Here is a 20,662-nt window from a genome sequence, read left to right on the forward strand (position 1 = left end):
ATTGTTAAATCAACAACAGGAGTCACTGTGCACTTACTCTCCATGTAGAATCTCTGTCCTTAATGTGATGTACTATGTGAATTAATGGTATAACTACTACTCAAACAGTACTTTATGCTTTGTGTATCTGTGTGGGTGCAAACTGTTGAAATCATTATTTAGTATATACTAACTGGGAGAGGGAGCGGGAGATGACAGGGTTGCGGGTGGGAGGGTGGTTATGGGGGAAAAAGCCATTATAATCCAAAAGTTGTACTTTGGAAATTTATATTTAATAAATAAAAGTTAAAAAAAAGAGCTTTTCAAAGCGAAGTTGAGGGGCTGGTGCCGTGGCTCACTTGGTTAATCCTCTGCCTGCGGCGCCAGCATCCCATATGGGCGCCAGGTTCTAGTCCCTATTGCTCCTCTTCCAGTCCAGCTCTCTGCTGTGGCCCAGGAGGGCAGTGGAGGATGGCCCAGGTGCTTGGGCCCTGCACCTGCATGGGAGACCAGGAGGAAGCACCTGGCTCCTGGCTTCGGATTGGCGCAGCACCAGTCGTGGCGGCCATTTTGGGGGTGAACCAATGGAAGGAAGACCTTTATCTCTGTCTCTCTCACTGTCTATAACTCTACCTGTCAGAAAGAAAGAAAGAAAGAGAGAGAGAGAGAGAGAGAGAGAGGGAGAGAGAGAGAGAGAGAGAGGAAGGAAGGGAGGGAGGGAGGGAGGGGAGCAGCTGGGACTAGAACCGGAGCCCATATGGGATGCTGGCATCACAGGCGGAGGATTAACCTACTGCACCACAGCGCTGCTCCCAATATAATGTTTTTTCTTGTTTTTTGTTTTTTGTTTTTTTTTTAAGATTTATTTGAACAGCAGAGTTACAGAGAGAGGGAGGTAGAGAGAGCGAGATCTTCCATACGTTGGTTCACTACCCAAATGGCTGCGATAGATGGAGCTGAATTTGAAAGTCAGAGTTACAGAGGGCCAGCGCTGTGGCTCATTAGCGCCGGTTCTAGTCCCAGCTGCTCCTCTTCCCATCCAGTTCTCTGCTATGGCCTGGGAAAGCAGCAGAAAATGGCCCAAGTCCTTAGGCCCCTGCACCCACATGGGAGACCCAGAAGAAGCTCCTGGCTCCTGGCTTCGGATCGGCGCAGCTCCGACCGTTGTGGCCATTTAGGGAGTAAACCAGCAGACAGAAGACCTTTCTCTCTGTCTCCACCTCTCACTGTCTGTAACTCTACCTTTCAAATAAATAAATATTAAAAAAAAAAAGGAGTTACAGAGAGGGAGGCAGAGACAGAGAGACATTGACAGAGACAAAGACAAGAGAGGGAGACAGACAATCTTCCATCTACTGGTTCACTCTCCAGATGGCAGCTATGGCTGGGCCAGGTCAAAGCCAGGAGGCAGAAGCTCTTCCAGGTCTCCAATGTGGGTGCAGGGACCCAAGTACTTGGGCCATCTTCTGCTGCTTTTCCCAGGCTATTAGCAGGGAGGTGGATTAGTGCAGCAGCCCATTTGGGATGCCAGCACTGCAGGCTGATGCTTTTCCCACTACACCACATCGCCATCCCCTATAAATATATTGTTGGGGGCCGATGCTGTGGCGCAATGGGTTAATGCCCTGGCCTGAAGCGCCAGCATCCCACATAGGCGCCGGTTCTAGTCCCAGCTGCTCCTTTTCCGAGCCAGTTCTCTGCTGTGGCCTAGGATAGCAGTAGAAGATGGCCCAAGTGCTTCTTGGGCCCCTGCACCCATGTGGGAGACCTGGAAGAAGCTCCTGGCTCCTGGCTTCAGATCGGCGCAGCTCCAGCCATTGCGGCCAACTGGGGAGTGAACCATCGGATGGAAGACCACTCTCTCTCTCTCTCTCTGCCTCTCCTGTCTCTGTGTAACTCTGACTTTGGAATAAATAAATCTTAAAATAAATAAATAAATAGTTAAAACTATTCTATTATCAGTTACTACTAAATTTTAACTATTCCTAATTTCCATATTAAAGTTTATCATAGGTATGTACACAGATCGAAAACATGGTATATACAGGGTTTAATAATAGCTCAGTTTCAGAAATCCACTGGGGGCCATGGGCTGTATCCCACTGGTAAGGGGGGGACTCCTGTATGGATTAATGTGCCTTCTCTTCCAACACCACAAACATCATAGGAATCTGGATCTCCCAAAGACAGATGACTGAGATCTAATGAGTATAGATGAAGGAAAACTGTTATCCTTTGCTCATTTTGCCACTGGAAGAAAGATAATACAAAATGTTACAACAAATTATATAGAAAAATTTTAATAACATGCTTTTAGATTACAAGATATCATGTATAAAATTATTTCATGAATATAAAATAGACATATACTATGTATTTAGGCATTAAGAGTTGTTAGCAAAGCTACTGTCCAGTGAGATTTCAGGTGGGATTTTTATTTTCTTCTTTAAATTCATAGACAGAAAGGGTCTTTAGGCTGGCACCACGGCTCAATAGGCTAATCTTCCACCTGCGGCGCCGGCACACTGGGTTCTAGTCCCAGTCAGGGCGCCAGATTCTGTCCCAGTTGCCCCTCTTCCAGGCCAGCTCTCTGATGTGGCCCGGGAGTGCAGTGGAGGATGGCCCAAGTGCTTGGGCCCTGCACCCACATGGGAGACCAGGAGAAGCACCTGGCTCCTGGCTTCGGATCAGCACGGTGCCCTGGCTACAGCGCACTGGCTGCAGCGGCCATTGCAGGGTAAACCAACGGTAAAGGAAGACCTTTCTCTGTCTCTCTCTCTCACTGTCCACTCTGCCTGTCAAAAAAAAAAAGGGTCTTTAAAAAGTTAATGTGTGCCGGCGCCGTGGCATAGCGGGTAAGGCCACCGTCTGCAGTGCTGGCATCCCATATGGATGCCAGTTCAAGTCCTGGCTGCTCCACATCTGATCCAGCTCTCTGTTATAGCCTGGAAAAGCAGCAGAAGATGGCTCAAGTCCTTGGGCACCTGCACCCACATGGGAGACCCAGAGGAGGCTCCTGGCTTTGGATCGGCACAGCTCCGGCCATTGTGGCACTCTGGGGAGTGAACCAGCAGATGGAAGACCTCTCTCTCTCTCTCTCGCTCTGCCTCTGCCTCTGCCTCTCTGTAACTCTGCCTTTCAAATAAAAAAAAAAAAATGTGGTGTAGTTTGTTAAGCCTCTGCCTGTGGTACCAGCATTCCATATAGGTGCCAGTTTGAGTCCTATCTGCTCCACTTCTGATCCAGCTTCCTGCTAATGTGCCTGAGAGAGCAGCAGAATCAGATAGCACAAGTGCTTGGGCCCCTGCTCCCATGTGGGAGACTCAGCAGTGGATCCTGGCTCCTGGCTTCTGCCTGACTCAGCTCTTACTGTTGCAGCCATTAGGTGAGTAAACAGTAGATGAAGGACCTCTCTGTCTCTCCCTCTGTCTGTAACTCTGTCTCTCAAATAAATAAATAAATCTTTTAAAAAAAGAAAAAGTTAATGGAAGCGGCCAGTGTTGTGGCACTGTAATAGGTAAAGCCTCTGCCTGTGATGCCAACATCTCATATGGCCGCTGGTTTGTGTCCCAGCTGCTCAACTTCCCATACAGCTCCCTGTTAAAGGTCTGCAAAAAGCATCACAAAATGGTCTAAGTGCTTGGGCTCCTGCCACCCACATGGGAGACTCAGATGAAGCTCCTGGCTTCAGCCTTACTCAGCCCAAACTACTGGGTCCAATTGGGAAGTGAACCAGTGGATGGATGACCTGACTCTCTGTGTTTCTTCCTCTTTCTCCGTAACTCTTTCAATAAATAAATAAATCTTTCCAAAAAATAAATAAATCTTCCCAAAAAATTAATGAAAATACCATATTAGGAAAAAGTTATGCACAAATTTCAAAATTTTTTATACCAAAATAAACATATTTTAATTCCACTTTCCACAAACACTTTTAAAAGAGTTGTTTCAGACTAGTGTCTGCTAATACTAACTGATAGAATTAAAAAGGAGAGAACAATCCAACAGGGGAAGCGGGATACACAGCAGACCCATAGAATGGCAGATGTCCTAAACAGCACTCTGGCCTCAGAATCAGCCCTTAAGGCATTTGGATCTGGCTGAAAATCTCATGAGAGTATTTTAGGCATGGGAAGCCAAGACACTCTGGCAAAAAAAAAAAAAAAAAAAAAAAAAAAAAACCAACAACAAACTATATGAAAGATCTCTGCGAGTGAGATACCAGTGGAAAGAATGGGCCATCAAAGAAGGAGGTACCTTTCTCTGAAGGGAGGAGAGAACTTCCACTTTGACTATGACCTTGTCTAAATAAGATCAGAGTTGGCGAACTCAAAAGGCTTCCATAGCCTTGGCAACTCATGACAAGAGTCTAGGGTGAGACCGGCGCCGTGGCTCAATAGGCTAATCCTCCACCTTGCGGCGCCGGCACACCGGGTTCTAGTCCCGGTCGGGGCGCCGGATTCTGTCCCGGTTGCCCCTCTTCCAGGCCAGCTCTCTGCTATGGCCAGGGAGTGCAGTGGAGGATGGCCCAGGTGCTTGGGCCCTGCACCCCATGGGAGACCAGGAAAAGCACCTGGATCCTGGCTCCTGCCATCGGATCAGTGCGGTGCACCGGCTGCAGCGGCGGCCATTGGAGGGTGAACCAACGGCAAAGGAAGACCTTTCTCTCTCTGTCTCTCTCTCTCACTGTCCACTCTGCCTATCAAAAATAAAAATAAAAAAATAAAAAAAATTATAAAAAAAATTATTAAAAAAAAAAAGAGTCTAGGGTGATTACTGACACCATAAACAAGAGTGTCAATTTGTTAAGTCAACAAAAGGAGTCACTGTGCATTTACTCCCCATGTAGGATCTCTGTTCTTAATGTGTTGTCCAATGTGAATTAATGCTATAACTAGTAATCAAACAGTACTTTACACTTTGTGTTTCTATGTGAGTGAAAACTGTTGAAATTTTTACTTAATATATACTAAATTGATCTTCTGTATATAAAGATAATTGAAAATGAATCTTGATGTGAATGGAATGGGAGAGGGAAAGGGAGACGGGAGGGTTGTGGGTAGGAGGGAAGTTATGGGGGGGGGGGGGAAGAGTCACTGTAATCCAAAAGCTGTACTTTGGAAATTTATATTTATTAAATAAAAGTTAAAAAAATTATAATATAAAAAAAGAGTTGTTTCTTTAAAAGTTAGAGAGACAGAGAGACAAGAAGAGACAGAAGTCTCCAAGTAGTGGCAGGGGTCCAGGTACTTGGGTTATCATCTGCTGCTTTCCAAAGTACATTGGCAGCTAGTTGGATCAGAAACAGAAGTGCTAGGACTTGGGATAGTGCTGTAGCCCAGTGGGTAAAAACAATGCACGCTGGCATTCCACTGGGTGCCAGTTCAAGTCCTGGCAGTTGCACCTGATTCAGCTCTCTGCTAATACTCCTGGGAAAGCAGTAGAAGATGGCCCAAGTCCTTGGACCCCTGTACCCACATGGGAGATCTAGAAGAAGCTCCTGGCTTCTGGCTTCGGATAGGCCCTACTCCAGCCATTGCAGCCATTTAGGGAGAGAACCAACGGATGGAAGACCTCTCTCTCTGCCTCTGCCTCTCTGTAACTCTGCCTTTTAAATAAATAAATAAATCTTAAAACAAAAAGTAGTAGTAGTAGTAGTAGTAGTGCTGGGACCCAAACTGACACTCTAACATGGGATGCAGGTGTCCCAAGCAGCACCTAAACCTGCAGTGCTGCAACCACTATGCTTTTTGTTTTTAATTCAGAGTAGGTTAGGGGGCCAGCGCTGTGGCATAGCAGGTAAAGCCACTGCCTGCAGTGCCGACATCCCATTCAAGTCCTGGCTACTCCAATTCCGATCCAACTCTCTGCTACAGTCTGGGAAAGCAGTGGAAAATAGCCCAAGTCCTTGGGCCCCTGCATCTGCATGAGAGACCTGGAAGAAGCTCCTGGCTCCTGGCTTCGATCAGCGCAGCTCTGGCTATTGTGGCCATTTGGGGAGTGAACCACGAATGGAAGACTTTTCTCTCTGTCTCTCCTTCTCTCTGTCTGTAACTCTACCTCATAAATAAATAAATAAAATCTCAAAAAAAAACCAAAAAAAATTGGTCATCATCTCTTTAAGAACAGTAAAACTACTATTTTAAAGCTTTAGAAGAAAGAATCCATGTCACCTAATGCTACAGAAACAGCTCGAAGAATTAAAAGGCATTCAGTAGGTTTAGCAACAAAGCTACCACTGAGACCTTTGCTAGGATATTTAGTGAATTGTGGACGTAAAAAAGACTTCTGTAAAGTAAATGCACAATACAGAAACAGAAACAGACAAGCTAAAAAAAACTCTCTTAATAGGCTAATCTATTTTGAGGACAAGGGGTTAGGATGGTGTTTTCAGAGACAGAATTAGAGAGATATTTTTCAGTTAGGAGGGATATGATCGTGTTGATTTAATGGAAGACTCTCTCTCTCTCTCTCTCTCTCTCTCTCTCTCTCTTTCTCTTTCTCTTTCTCTTTCTCTTTCTCTCTCTGCCTCCCCCTCTCTGTAACTCTGCCTTTCAAATAAATAAATAAATCTTTAAAAGAAAAAAAAGTCAGCAGGTAAAATTTACATGAGATGGCAGGCATTTGGCACAGCAGTTAAGATGTTGCTTTGGACATGCAAATCATGTATTACAGTGTCTGGGTCTGGGTTCAAGTCCTGGCTCTGCTCATAATTCTAGTGGCCTGCTGATGCACATAGTAGGATACAGCAGGTGATGGCTCAAGTATCTGGGTCTCTGCCACCCATATGGAAGAAGTAGATTGAGTTCTGGATTTCTGGCTTTGACATGGCCTAGCCCTGGCTGTTATAGGCATTTGGGGAGTAAATCTGTGTAAGGAAACTTGCTCTCTCTCTTCCTTTCCCCACTCACTTTCTTTCTGTCTCTCTTTCTCTCTTTCCTTCCTTTCTTCCCTGTCTTTCAAATAAATTAAAGATTTTTTTAAAAACTCATAGAAATTCAAAGAACCCAGAATACTAAAACAATCTTTAAAGAGAACAAGTTGAAGCATTCATATTTCCTGATTTCAAAATGTACTACAAAGTGATAGTAATTTCACTAATTGAGACAGTATAGTACTGGCATAAAGATAGACATACCAATAAAACTGATTTAAGAGTCCAAAAATAAACCATCACATTATGGTCAATAGATTTTTCAACAAGGATACTGCTGTGGTTTGGGATATGGCTTTTTCCCCCAAAGGTTCAGTGCTGGAAGCTTGATCCCCAATGTAAGAACATGAGAGGTGAAAGACTTTTAAGTGGGAGGTAATTAGGTTTTGGGAGCACCAACCTGGGAAGGAATTAATGCCTGTGTTGAGATGTAGGTTGGTTACAATAAAATACGGGTTGTTATAAAGTGAAGCCACCCCACATGTTCAGTCTCTTCCACAGGTGCCATTTGCCACTGTTACCCATGCTCATGCCATATGATACCAACCACCATGAGGCCCTCAGCAGAAGCTTCACAGATGCCAGTATCATGCACTCTGAGTTCTGGAACTGTGAGCTAAATAAACTTTGTTTCTTTATAATTTACCCAGCCTCAGCTATTTTGTTATAGCAACAACAACAACAACAAAATGGACTAGGATGCCAAGACAATTCAATGGAGAAAGAATGTCTTCTCAACAAATGGTATTAGATAACTGGATAATCCACATACAAAATAATAAAGTTGGATCCTTACATCACATAGTAAAAAAAAAGAATCAAAGACCTGAACATTAGCACTACAACTATAACTACAGAATAAAGCATGGGTATAAAATTTTGTGACTTTTGATTAAGCAATGATTTCTTAGACATGACACCAAAAGCACAAGCAACAAAATAATAAATTGGACAGCATCAAAATTAAATCTATTTTTAAATTTTATTTATTGATTTTATATAATTGAAAAACAGAGAGACAAGACAGAGATATCCCATCTGCTAGTTAACTTCCCAAATGTACACCATAGCTTAAAGACTTTGGGGCCAGCCCAAAGCCGGGAGCAGGGAATTTAATCTGCATAGCAAAAACTCAACCTCTTAAGCCATCACTTGCTGCCTCCCAGAGTATGCATTAGGAGGATGCCAGAATTGGAAGCAAAGCCAAGACTCAAACTCAGGCACTCTTATTTGGGATACAGCCATCCCTAGCAGTGTCTGTCTTAATCAATGCCCACTCTAAAATTAAATAGTTTTGTGGTTCAAAGAAAACCACCAAGAAAAGACAACCCACAGAAGGGGAGAAAATGCTTGCAAATCATGCATCTAATATAGGACTTGCATCTAGAAGATACCTTTTATAACTCAACAATTTAAAATTGGTCAATGGCTACGAATGAACATTTCTCCAAAGAAAGATATATGCCAATATGCAAATGGCCAGTAAGCACACAAAATAATATTTAACATCAATAACCATGTGGTTAAAATCACAAAAAGATATCACTTCCCACCAGGATGGCTATAATCAAAATGACAGATAATAACAAATGTTGGCATGGATACAAAGAAACTAGAAACCCTATACTGCTGTTGGAAATGTAAAACAGTACAACCACTTTGGAAGACAGTGTAGCTTTTCCTCAAAATGTTAAATTGGGGCAGGTGTTTGTCACCGCAGTTAAGTCATTGCTTGGAATGCCAGCATCCCATATGGTAGTGCCTGGGTAAAGTCCCAGCTACTCTGCTTCCAATCCAGCCAATGCACACTGGTAGGCAGCAGATTATGGTTAAAGTATTTGGGGTTCCTGCCACCCACATGAAAAACCCAGAGTGAGTTTTGGGCTTCTGGCTTTGGCCTGGCCCAACCCCAGCTGATGTAGGCCTTCAGGGAGTAAAGCACAGGATCACCATCTGTCTCTCTGCCCCCCCACCATTGAAATAAAATGAAAAAAAAAAAAAAAAAAAAAGACAAGATATTTTAAAAAGATTTAAAAATTGTTAATCAAAAAGGTAACATATGACTTAGCAAATCCACTCCTAGATACAAGAATACTACCAAAAGTTCACAGAAAGTGGAATTAAAAGATGTTCATACGACACGTAAAAGATTATATATATGAATGGAAAGCAACAGGCAACCTAAGAAATTCTGAATAAATTATTACAACTAAGATGCTTATTGTATTACTTAATAATAATACATTTTTTAAAAATAGAGCTTTGTTCAAAAAGTTTTCTTATTTACTTATTTTATTTGAAAGGTAAAGCGACAGAGAAAGAAAGATCTTCCATTGTTGGTTCACTCCCCAAATTCCTGCAACAACAGGGCATAGCCAAAGCCAGGGAGCCAGGAACTCCATTTGAGTCTCCCACGTGGGTGGCAGAGACCCACCCCCTGAGCCATCACCTGCAGTCTCCCAGGACCTACATTAGCAAGAAACTGGATCTAAAACCAAGACTTGAACCCGAGCACTCCAGATGGTCCAACAGAGGATGCACATGATCTGAATGAGCAGCATCTTAACTGTTGCACTGTAACGCCCAGTGCATAATTACAATATTGTTAAACAAAAGTCCATAGTGGAGAAGAAGTTGAAAGCACATGAGAGATGAGAGAGGAGATAAAGCAAAAAAAAAAAATCTATAGACTGAGTTCCTTGAAAAATATATGAGTAAACAGAATCCAAAGCACAGGATGACCTCTTCCACTGTGATGAGAAAGGTTACAGGCAAAACAAAGAGGAGAGTAAGTATAATAAAATATGTGGGGATATAAGAATTGAGAGCATTCTTACCAAATGGACTGCCTCTGTCAATGTTGGAAAGCTCTTACTAGTGAAAAGCTCTTACTAGTGAGATGGAAAAGAGGAGAGTTGAGAGAGTTTAGAGATAACTACCAGAGCAACAAAATAAACATTCACCCAGGGGCACCACAATAAGGCTGCTAAAATACAAGAAATCAGAGAAGTGGACAATCTTGGCACAGCGGCTTAACATGAACAAAATTCTAGGAAACAGAAATAAATAATAACAATCAACATTTTCATGTGAATAGGAAAAAAATATGAATACCTCAAAACACTTTCCTTGCATGATTCCATTTGTATGATTCCACCTACCATGTAAACTTAATGTCTGCAAAATAAGTAAATTTCCTTTTTAAAAGAAAGTCCAAAGTAGTCTAAGAAGATAATCCTTTACAATAAAATAAGTGAGAAGAAAAACAATTAGGCCAGATATTTGTTCTTCTATATAAACAGTAAAATGAATTCAATCCTTAATTGAAATCCCTTGTGCTTTGGTTGGAATTATCTAACTTTGAAAATCTAACACCATCACAACTGCTTCACAAGGGAGTGGCTTATATAAGGACAATTCTACTTTCTATCTTTCTGCAAATTATTACCATCAACAAAACTGCTTGCAAGAGAAGCAACAACTGCCTGCCTATCTGGTATAACACAGAAGATAAGACCCTATACAGTTTTGTTTTAAGATTTATTTATTTATTTATTTGGAAGGCAGAATTACAAAAAGTGAGTGCAAGAATGAGAGATCTTCCATCTACTGGCTCACTTCTCAAACAGCTGCAAAAGCTGGGGTCTCCCATATTGGTAGCAAGGGCCCAAGTACTTGGGCCATCTCCTGCTGTTTTCCTAGGTACATTTGCAGAGAGCTGGATTGGAAGTGGAGCAGCTGGGACAGGAATCAGCATCCATATAGGCTGCCAGCATCGGCATAGCAGGCAGTGGCTTAACCCACTACCCCACAAAGCTGGTCCAATCCACACAGTTCTATCTGACTCTGGATGGTTAAACAAAAGCCACTACTGATAATATAGACTTAATCAGGTTTTACAGAAACCACAAAAACAAACTTTGCTATTAGTATATTCTGCAAAACTTACAAGGTTGTGTGAACAAAAATTCCAATCACGCTTCTGCATCTCACCACTAACCCTACTTTGAAGGACCCTGGACGTACCACTCCCTACAGAATAAAGTGCTACACTGTAGGGCTTGAAGATTCCAATGTTCAGAACACACAGGCATCAAGGGGTTTACAAACTTGCAGTACAGATAAAGAATGTACTACAGATATGGTTAGTTATAATTATAACAGATATAAAATGATTAAATGCCCAAAAGAATATTATGAGAAAGGCTCAAGAGTTTTGAAAAGGGAAAAATTAACACTGACTAGAGTATGCAAGTAAAGCAAAAAGATAGTAAATTTCTACGCACTTCCTCCCCCAATACCACTTACCATCTTAGGAGAGCTGCTTTGTTTTCTTTTCAAGGCCTTTAAAGTTAAATACACATTTTCTTTGTTCCTTTTACAACTTAAAGTCTACTTTATTAGACTTGAACTACAAGTTTAGCATTCCTAATCCAAAATTCTGAAATCTGAAATATTCCCAAACTGAAAATTTTTCAGTGCCAGTATGACACCAGAAGAAAAGAAAATTCTACACCTGACCTCATGAGATGGGTTGTGGTAAAAATACAGGTGCATTACAAATATTGTAAGGACCAGCGCTGTGGCATAGAAAGTTAAGCCTCTGCCTACAGTGCCAGCATCCCATCTGGGTGCTAGTTCTAGTCCCTGCTGCTCCACTTCTGATCCAGCTCTCTGCTAATGGCCTGGGAAAGCAGTATAGTCCAAGTTCTTGGGCCCCTGCATCCTTGAGGGAGGCCTGGAAGAAGCTCCTGGCACCTGGCTTTGGCCTGGCCCAGCCCTGGCTGTTGCAGCCATTTGGGGAGTAAACCAGCTGATGGAAGATTCTCTCTCTCTATCTTTCTCTCTCTCTCTCTCAAATAAATAAATCTCTAAAAAAAAAAAGAAAGAAATATTGTATAAACTATGCTCAGGCTATGTATATATAATATATATGAATAAAAATAAATTTTGTACTTAGACTTGAGTCCCATCTCCAAAATGCTTCATTACATAATGTACATACTACAAAATCTGAAAAAATCCAAAATCTGAAACACTTCTAGTCCAAGCACTTCAAATAAGAGATACCCAAACACAAGCTTAATGAAAATCACATCTGATACAATTAAGAATAGTTTACTTGGGAAAGTATAAATTAACATTTAAATATTTGATAAGAATGGTGGGAGAATCTGAGATATCTCTTTTACATAGGTACAAGAAAAAAAATACACAAGCTCTTTAAAAACCTAAAATCTAAAAATTAGAGAGTAAGTTTTTTTTTCTTCTAGATATTGCTAAGCACTGCCAAATAACATCTAAATGTGTTTTGACTAGCAGTGGTTTTAAAATGCAAAGTCATTATGAGTCTCTTCCAGTCACTGTGTAACAGCAAAGAACATATGGTATCTCCCTCTTGAATGGCCCAGGTAACTAATTCACTAATCTTCTCTTCAAAATGTCATTAAAAAAAAAGGAAACAACAATTCAAATCAAGAAGGAAGGTTACAAACTTACTGGTGATGACTAAACAAATTATATTTTGTAATTTCAACTAGTTCCTCATACAATCTGTTTACCTTTTAACTTCTAGCTAGCTCCCAAGCCATTGTTCTAAATCTTTAGTGCACTCCTTAAATCCCAACTATACCCTCATTTTTAACATAAACCTTGCTTTCCATTCCCATGTTTAAACATGCCAAAAAGACATACCAAAAGAATGTCTCTAACAAAATTCAGAATGTAGAAAATTCTACAGAGTAAATGACCTGGTTTTCAAACAAAAAAACAAAGAGGGACAGAATGGGAGATCTATAGATTAATAGGGACTCAAAAATTTTATCTGTAGATCTTGTCTGGAATACTGACAAACCAAATGGCAAGAAATGTTTGAGAAAATCAAAGAAACGGAATAGCCTGGGTATTTGGTATTATTAAATTATTATTAATATTTAGCTGTAATAATGGTATTTTGATAACATCTTTTAAAGAAAGGGCTCTTAGCTTTTAGTGATACGTATGAAATATGCACAAATGAACTATAGTAATACAGTACCTACTTTAAGATAATCCAGTGGAGGAGAAAAAAATGAAAATGAGAGTATAATAAAATAAGACTGGCCATATGTTGATAGTTATACAAGCTGAATTAGAGGAATTCATTTTTCTACCCTCTTTACTTTTATAAACATCTCCATGATAAAAAATGCCAACAATCCTGAAACAGCTCATCACTGCCCTTAGGGATATAAAGTTCAAATTCTTTCTTATCAAGGTTTGCCAAAAAGCCTTTCATTTTCTGCTCCCTGCTCAGTTCTCCAGCTCATCTTTCACTACCACCTCTTTCACAGTCTAAAGCTCCAGGACTGATAAGCTGCTTACTCCTGTTTCCTGAAAACAAAACAAATAAACAAAAAATACCTTTTCCCTTTGTCTCAAGCACCTGCCCCTCTGCTCCCATGCTACTCTATACCCACTCAGGTCACACAGCAAATCTGTTTCTTGTAGAAAACCTTTCCTAATCCTCCAAGACTGTGTCCCGTAAATCACCCATGAGCCCCTACCCTCCTAAAAACCCAGTGCTTTCCCCATCACAGCTCCTACTTGCTATACCCCACCCCCTCAGCAGATGCTAGGTATCAGGACAGCATGGATGACTTTCATCTTATTTGCCATTTTAACTTCAATTCCTAGCTAAATGCCTTGCACATGGTAGGCACTCAATAAATACTGGCTAGGGGCTGGCATTGGGGAGAAGCAGTAAAGCCAGTGCCTGCAATGCCGGCATCCCATATGGGCACTGGTTCATATACCAGGTGCTCCTCTTCCAAATCAGCTCCCTGCTAATGGCCCAGGAAAAGCAGTAAAAGATGGCCCAAGTGTTTGGACCCCTGCACCCATGTGGGAAACCTAGATGAAACTCCTGGCTTCAGCCCTGGCCATTTAGGAGTTAACCAGCAGATGGAAGATATCTCTCTCTCTCTTTCTCTTTAATTCTCTCTCAGTCTCTCCCTCTTTCTCTGTAACTCATCCAAATAAATAAATAAATCTTTTAAAAAGTGGATAAATTAACAAAGGGCACAAACTCCACTAACCCCTTCTAATCTTCTAACCTCGTCTGTATCTATACATCCCTATTTTTCCATCCTTCCTCATCTTCCTTGATGATCATGTTTCACATGCACTGTTGGTTGCTCACATAATGTTCCCAAATTTATAGCCTTAGCCCTTCCTAGACATCTCATCTAATTTTTAAAAAGTCAACTAAGAAATTCTGTGCAGTAATCCAATAGATCTTTATCCCCAGGGGGCTGGCACTGTGGCACAGTGGGTTAAGCGAAAGTCTGCAGTGCCAGCATCCCATATGGATGCCAGTTCAATTCTCAACTGCTCCACTTCTAATCCTGCTACCTGCTAATGTACCTAGGAGAGTGGCAAAAGATGGCCCAAGAGCTTGGGTCCTGGCACTCAAATGGGAGACCCAGATAAAGTTCCTGGCTTTGGCCTGGCCCAGCCCTGGCCATTATGGCCATTTGGGGAGTGAACCAGCAGATGGAAGATCAATGGATCTCTCTGTCTCTCTGCCTCTCCCCCTCTCTGTCTTTCAGATAAATAAATGAATCTTTTAAAAAAAAAATCTATCCCCAGGCCTGATTTATGACTCCAAATATCTTCTGGACTCAATCTCCTATTATCTCCCACATACACCTTTATACTAGAGCTGCTCAGAAACTCTCAGTACCCCTGACACACAGGTAATTAGTGCATGTCCTTTCACACGGCCTGAAATGCCCTTCTTCTCTTCTACCTTTACCCTGTAAGCCTCAGCTCAAATATCTTTCTGCCATTTTCCAGGTAGTGTTCCCACAGCACTCTATTCTTATTTCTATTGTGGGATTTGTGATATTTTTAAAATATTAAGTTTCAGTGTCTTCCCTGCTGCATCACAAGTTTCTACATGGAGGAATATGCTCTCTTTCAGGGTTGTACTCCTAGCATAAACAATGTAATGCCTATTACAAAGTAGGCCCTAATAAATGCTTGCTAAGTGAATTACAGTATATTACATTTCTAATAATTAAGCGATTGAGCCTAATCTACTTTCCTCAAAGTGGTCATCAGAAACTCTTTTTCAAAAACTAAAGATTCATAGATTATGAAAATAAAAGAAAATTATGAAACAAAAGAATACAGTACAACAATCATTCTATTCCCAGAGGTCAAGTTTGGTGAAGATCCAAGCTGAGGTGAAGTTTGGGTGAATCTATCCAGTTTACAGTAATCCCAGCAAGCTTAATCCAATTTTGAGATTATCTCAACATCAATTCTCAGTATAGGCCAACTCTAAAGCAAGGCCAATCTGGGTTTTCATGGCTACCCTCAAAAAGACCTATAATCACAGAGCCAGCCTTTAGCCCACATCATTTTAGACACAAAGAATAAAATGACTTGCTATTTACTGCCCTGCTTAAGCGACTGAACAACTAATTCTTCATATATGTAGTTCCAAGCTATCAGCCACATTCAAATCATCAATATATATTCTCCAATCCTTCAGAATCCTGATGTACTAAAGATGTTCAAGTATACAGAGTTCATTACCAGCATTCAATGTGTCTTCTATTTTCCCTTGAAGAGGATACCCAGCCTCCCCACCCCCACCCCCATTTACTAAACTTCCTATAATTTGGGATTGGGTATCACTTTATTTTCACAAAACAGTACAGAATTTCTCTGTTGTTTCTCTGCAAGAAAACAGTTTAACACGAAAGTATCGGCGGAGGGGTGGGGGTGGGGGACTTCTAAACAGCCATTAGTGATCTCCAAATCATAATGCTGAAGATCAGAAAGGAGTTTAAGTATTAAAGAAGAAAAAAAAGAAGGGTATTAAAAATCTGTATGTAGCCAGTAAGGCAGGAGATATTTGTCCAAGTATTCAAAAACTAAAAACGTAAGGAGGCAGAAAAAGGATACACTAAAGTAAGAACAGGAAAAAGGAAAATTCTGTCTGGGCCAGAAGCTCCCAAGAACCCCAGATTAGGGCCTCTAGTGACCCTCGATTGAGACCCACACAAATTTTGCATTTGCAGAGTCACTTAATTCCATGGTGCCACTCACTGAGATTACTCTACCTTGAATAGATTCCATAGGATTTTCTGATTATCACATCATCTGAAACCCATTATTACTCTTCATTTCTCTGAATCATGGGATTTCATAATGCCAGGCTTTTTGGAACATAATGTTCAGTTGTCTCTTTCATGCCTACCTAAAGATAATCTTGAACAATGTGTTTAAGATTCATTAATGTTAGGCCAGCGCCGCGGCTCACTAGGCTACTCCTCCGCCTAGCGGCGCCGGCACCCCAAGTTCTAGTCCCGGTCGGGGCGCCAGATTCTGTCCCGGTTGCCCCTCTTCCAGGCCAGCTCTCTGCTGTGGCCAGGGAGTGCAGTCAAGGATGGCCCAAGTGCTTGGGCCCTGCACCCCATGGGAGACCAGGAGAAGCACCTGGCTCCTGCCATCGGATCAGCGCAGTGCGCCAGCCGCAGCGTGCCGGCCGCGGCGGCCATTGGAGGGTGAACCAACGGCAAAGGAAGACCTTTCTCTCTGTCTCTCTCTCTCTCTCTCTCTCAGTGTCCACTCTGCCTGTCAAAAAAAAAAAAAAAAGATTCACTAATGTTTGGACTTTTTCCCTTTAAAAATTATGTAGAGAAAGGAAGTGGATGGTTGAAGGACAGCAAAATTAATACTGTTCCTTTTGCAAGCTTTGCCTTTTGTAATTCAGAGCTTGCACTTTCCTCCTCTGCCTAGTGGAAGTGAAGTTTAGTGGAAAAAGAAAGCCAAGAATTCAGCGTCCTGATTCCACTATTTACTCCTGCTATGTGATTTTGAGCAAATTATTTAAAAGCCTGCAGCCTCAGACTCCGAAACTGTGAAATGGGAATATTAAATAGGGATAATGAACACCGACCTTGCAGAGTTACTGAGAGTAAAAGGAAGAGATCACTAGAATGGAATAAAAACTCAAGAACAGAGAACAGTGAGTATCTTCATTCCTGTTGATTCCTGCTGGCATGGAAACGCACATGGCAGGAGCTCAATGTTTTTTAAATGAGCGAATAAGTATGTGTTCTCATTTCATCAACATTAACCCTTCTTCCATAATCACGTTTTTCCTTTGCCTTTTATTATCTCCTAAAGCTCTCAAGACATTCTATTTTGTTCTTTTAAGTGGCTTTCTCCCTCTCATTGACTATTATTAACTACACACCATTCAAAGAAGTACCTTTGGAAGTCATTTCTCTCTAATTCCACCCACATTCCATTTCTAATGCAGCGGGGGCAGAGGGGATAGTCAGACAAGATTCGCAGTCATTCAGCCACTTGCCCATGGCCACTGACTCGTGTTAACGACATGAAGCCTGAAGCCAGACCACCCCAGAATGTAACTTTCAGGGGCCACCGCACCGCCCCTTTTCTCTCCCTGGGCTAACAAGAGACTCGGGTGTAGGACATGCTCGGCTCTCAAAAGTTAGGCAGTCGGTTACGTTCGCCTCCCCCTCGGTACAGGGGTGTGTCCCTTGCAGGAGACACTCAACCTGGACAGAGAGGAAGGATTTCGGATCCCTTGGTGTGGGTCGAGCATGACCTTTAGACCTGGCCAGTCTCGTCTGGCCACTGCTCTGAGGAAACAGGAGCTCTTCACTCCCGGGAGGGAAGCTAAGGGGTGCGGCCGTTCACAGAGCCTGAGGGGACAGTGTAAAGTCCATGACAACGCGAGGACACAGAACAGCCCGCACGACCGGAACCTTTCAGCCACGACCACGACCGCCCCTTCTATTCACAACTGCGCCGGACCCCACCACAGCCTAACACCTGACCCCCCAAAATAACGCGGCTCACCCCCCACCCCATAAATCAGACAGCCAGTGCCTGCTGACTGGTTGTGCCCGCATCTCCTTCACCCTCATTGGCTGTCTGGGACGCAAAGCCCTCCCCGACGAGGGACCCACCCGTTCGGCGGCACCCCCAGCCCAGCCACCTCAGCCCGGCTATCCGAGACCCCGGCCCCCGCCTCCATCCAGGGAGCGCGCGCCGGAGGCGCTCGGAGCTTCACCCGAGGACTCACCGTGTAGTAGGAAAGCAGTCCAGCGTTGTAGTCCAGCACGAACCAACGGTACTGCCAGCCCTTCATCACGTTAGTCCATTTGCTCAGCGGCCCTTCCACGATGGACGCCATCTTGGGAGCCGCCAATGACAACAAACGGCCTGACGTCACTCGCCTATATGGCTTTCAGCATGCGGGGGGCGGGGCCTCCACGGGCTGGGGCGGGACAGGGGCGGAGTCTGCAGCGGCCTCTCCGTGTGGATTCCTCGAGCCACGCCCCCTGCGATCGCCTTCGAACCCCTGCCTTTTGGTGCCTGTTGTGTGTAGGACAATATGCCAGGGATACGAAAATGCAGACACATAAATAATTTTATAAGCAATGCTGAAAAGACTTCACATCTGATATTCATTTGTGCATTAATCCCACGAATTCAGTCGTTTAACAAATATTTGTTGTATGCTAAGCACTCTTCTAGGCTTTGGGGTAGAGCGGAGCCTTCTTGATGGGTAACAGGCAAGGGCATAGTAAGTTATATGCTAAAAAATGGCATGTGCTATGGAGAAAAATTAAGCAAAGAAAGAGAGAGTTAAGGATGCTATTTTAAATGCCTAAACTGGGAAAACCGGAATAAATTAACTTTTGTGTTGTTGTTGGTTGGTTGTTTTTTTTTTTAATTTATCTTCATGCATTTCATAAATACAGCTTTAGGAGCATAGTAATTCTTCCCACCGTACCCGCCCTCCCACCCACACTCCCACTCCTCTTCTTCCCTCTCCTGTTCCCAGTCTTGTTTTTTACTAAGATCTATTTTCATTTAACTTTTTAATACACAGAATATTAACTCTATTCTAGGTAAAGAGTTCAACACTTTGTATGAAGAAGAAAAAGAAAGAGAGAAAGAAAAAAAAGTTTCTCCAAGAGAAAGTAATTTTTGAAGAAAGACCAGGAAAAAGTGAAAGAGGGAGACTGGAAAAAAGTCTTCCCAGGGGAAGGAATAGCAAGGGTGAGGAGTGAGTGAGTCGGCAGTAAGGAAGAGCAGCAAGGAGGTCATGCGAGTGGCACAGTGAGCTGGGGAGAATGCAGGCGACAAAGTCACTTACCGCCTGCAAGGGCAGTTTCAGTATTTATTAGCCACCTACAGTAGCCAGGCGTTCATAGTGCAAGCCCCTGGGAATACAGCAGTGAACAAGCCAGATAGGTACATTGCAATCTAAGAGCTTACATTCTATGATGAAAGCAAAAAACATTAAACAAGTAAGCAAGAAAAGTATGCAATACCAATAAACCCTTTGCAGAGGATTTACTAAGGTGACCGACCCAACAGAATAGAAAGCCAGGGCGAATGGTCAGTGCAGGCTTCTCAGAAAGTGGCATTTAAGCTGAAACTGAGATGTGGAGGATGAGAAAGTGCCAATCATGCAAATATCAAGGGGAAAGAGCTAAAAAGCAAGCTGGTGAATGGAGGCATTAGCTAAAAGTGGAAGCGAGGTCGAGGAGGTCTTTTTTTTTTTTTTTTTTTTTTTTTTGATTGAAGGAAGTAGTGAATGTTATTTTGCTGATTTCCAGGAGAGGGAAAAACTGGTGACATCCTGGAAACAGGAGAGACTAGCAACAGTGAAGCCCTCCATTGGGCTGAGACTCCCTAAGCCCAGGTAAAAGAGCTGACCTTTGATAAAAGCAGAGATACTTCACCCATAGTAACAAGAAAGGGAGCTGAGAGTATGAGTTCAGATACCAGTTGGTGGGTAGTTAAGTGGAGGAGAAATGAATGAGTTTTGCCTGATTCTAGTTAAGTGGAGGCTCAAAGCTTAGTAGTTAAGAATGTGGACTCTGGGGCTGGTGCTGTGGCATAGTGGGTAAAGCCACTGCCTACAGTGCCAGAATTCCATATGAATGCCTGGGCTCTGGTTGAGTCCCGGCTGCTCCACTTCGGATCCAGCTCTCTACTATGTCCTGGGAAAGCAGTGGAAGATGGCTCAAGTACTTGGGCCCCTACACCCATGTGGGAGACATGGAAGAAGACCCTGGCTCCTGGTTTTGGATTGCCCCAGCTCTTGTCATTGTGGTCATTGTGGTCATTTGGGGAGTGAACCAGTGAATGGAAGTTCTCTCTCTCTGTCTCTCTGTAACACTGCCTTTCAAATAACTAAATAAATATTAAAAAGAAAAAAAAAAAAGAATGTGGACTCTGGTACCATAGCAGAGTCATGCAACATGACATATGATGGTCCTGTAAGATTATGACAGAGATGAAAACTTGCTATTGCCTAGTGACATTGTAGGCATTGTAATTTTATTGTAATGCATAATCAGGTCTTTGGGGTGATGCTAGGGTAAACCTAGTGCACTGTCAGTCATATGAAAGTATAGCACATACAATTATGTATAGTACTTAATACTTGATTGTAATAATAAATTACTGTATTACTGGTTTATGTATTTACTATTATAATCTTTTTATTGTTTTAGAGAGTACTACATCTTATTTTTAAAAAAAAGTTAACCATAAAACAGCCTCAGTCAGATTCTTCAGGATATATTCTGCACCAAGTGTCTGATTGTCCCTGGAGACCTTCCAATGGGACAAGATGTGGAGGCAGAGTACAGTGACATTAATGATTATGACTCTGTGTAGTCCTAGGCTAACGTGTGTGTGTTT

At 42.4% G+C, this 20,662-nt stretch overlaps 1 protein-coding gene across 20 annotated transcripts in view; it reads right to left on the reverse strand.

The window, feature by feature from the left end:
• OSBPL9 (oxysterol binding protein like 9) overlaps positions 1-18,153 on the reverse strand; it is a 188,901-nt gene extending 170,748 nt beyond the window's left edge. For all 20 annotated transcript variants that reach the window (XR_016211030.1, XM_070078517.2, XM_008265262.5 and 17 more), the window contains exon 1: positions 18,024-18,153. Coding sequence is in view for 8 of the 20 variants with exons in the window: in XM_070078517.2 (XP_069934618.1) it covers positions 18,024-18,134 (111 nt within the window). In the remaining 12 variants the exon portion in view is untranslated. The remainder of the gene's footprint in view (positions 1-18,023) is intronic.
• Positions 18,154-20,662: the final 2,509 nt, after the last annotated feature.

This window comes from Oryctolagus cuniculus, chromosome 7 (assembly GCF_051225735.1).
Source record: "Oryctolagus cuniculus isolate XC-2025 breed Fujian yellow rabbit chromosome 7, ASM5122573v1, whole genome shotgun sequence".
Lineage (NCBI taxonomy): Eukaryota > Metazoa > Chordata > Mammalia > Lagomorpha > Leporidae > Oryctolagus > Oryctolagus cuniculus.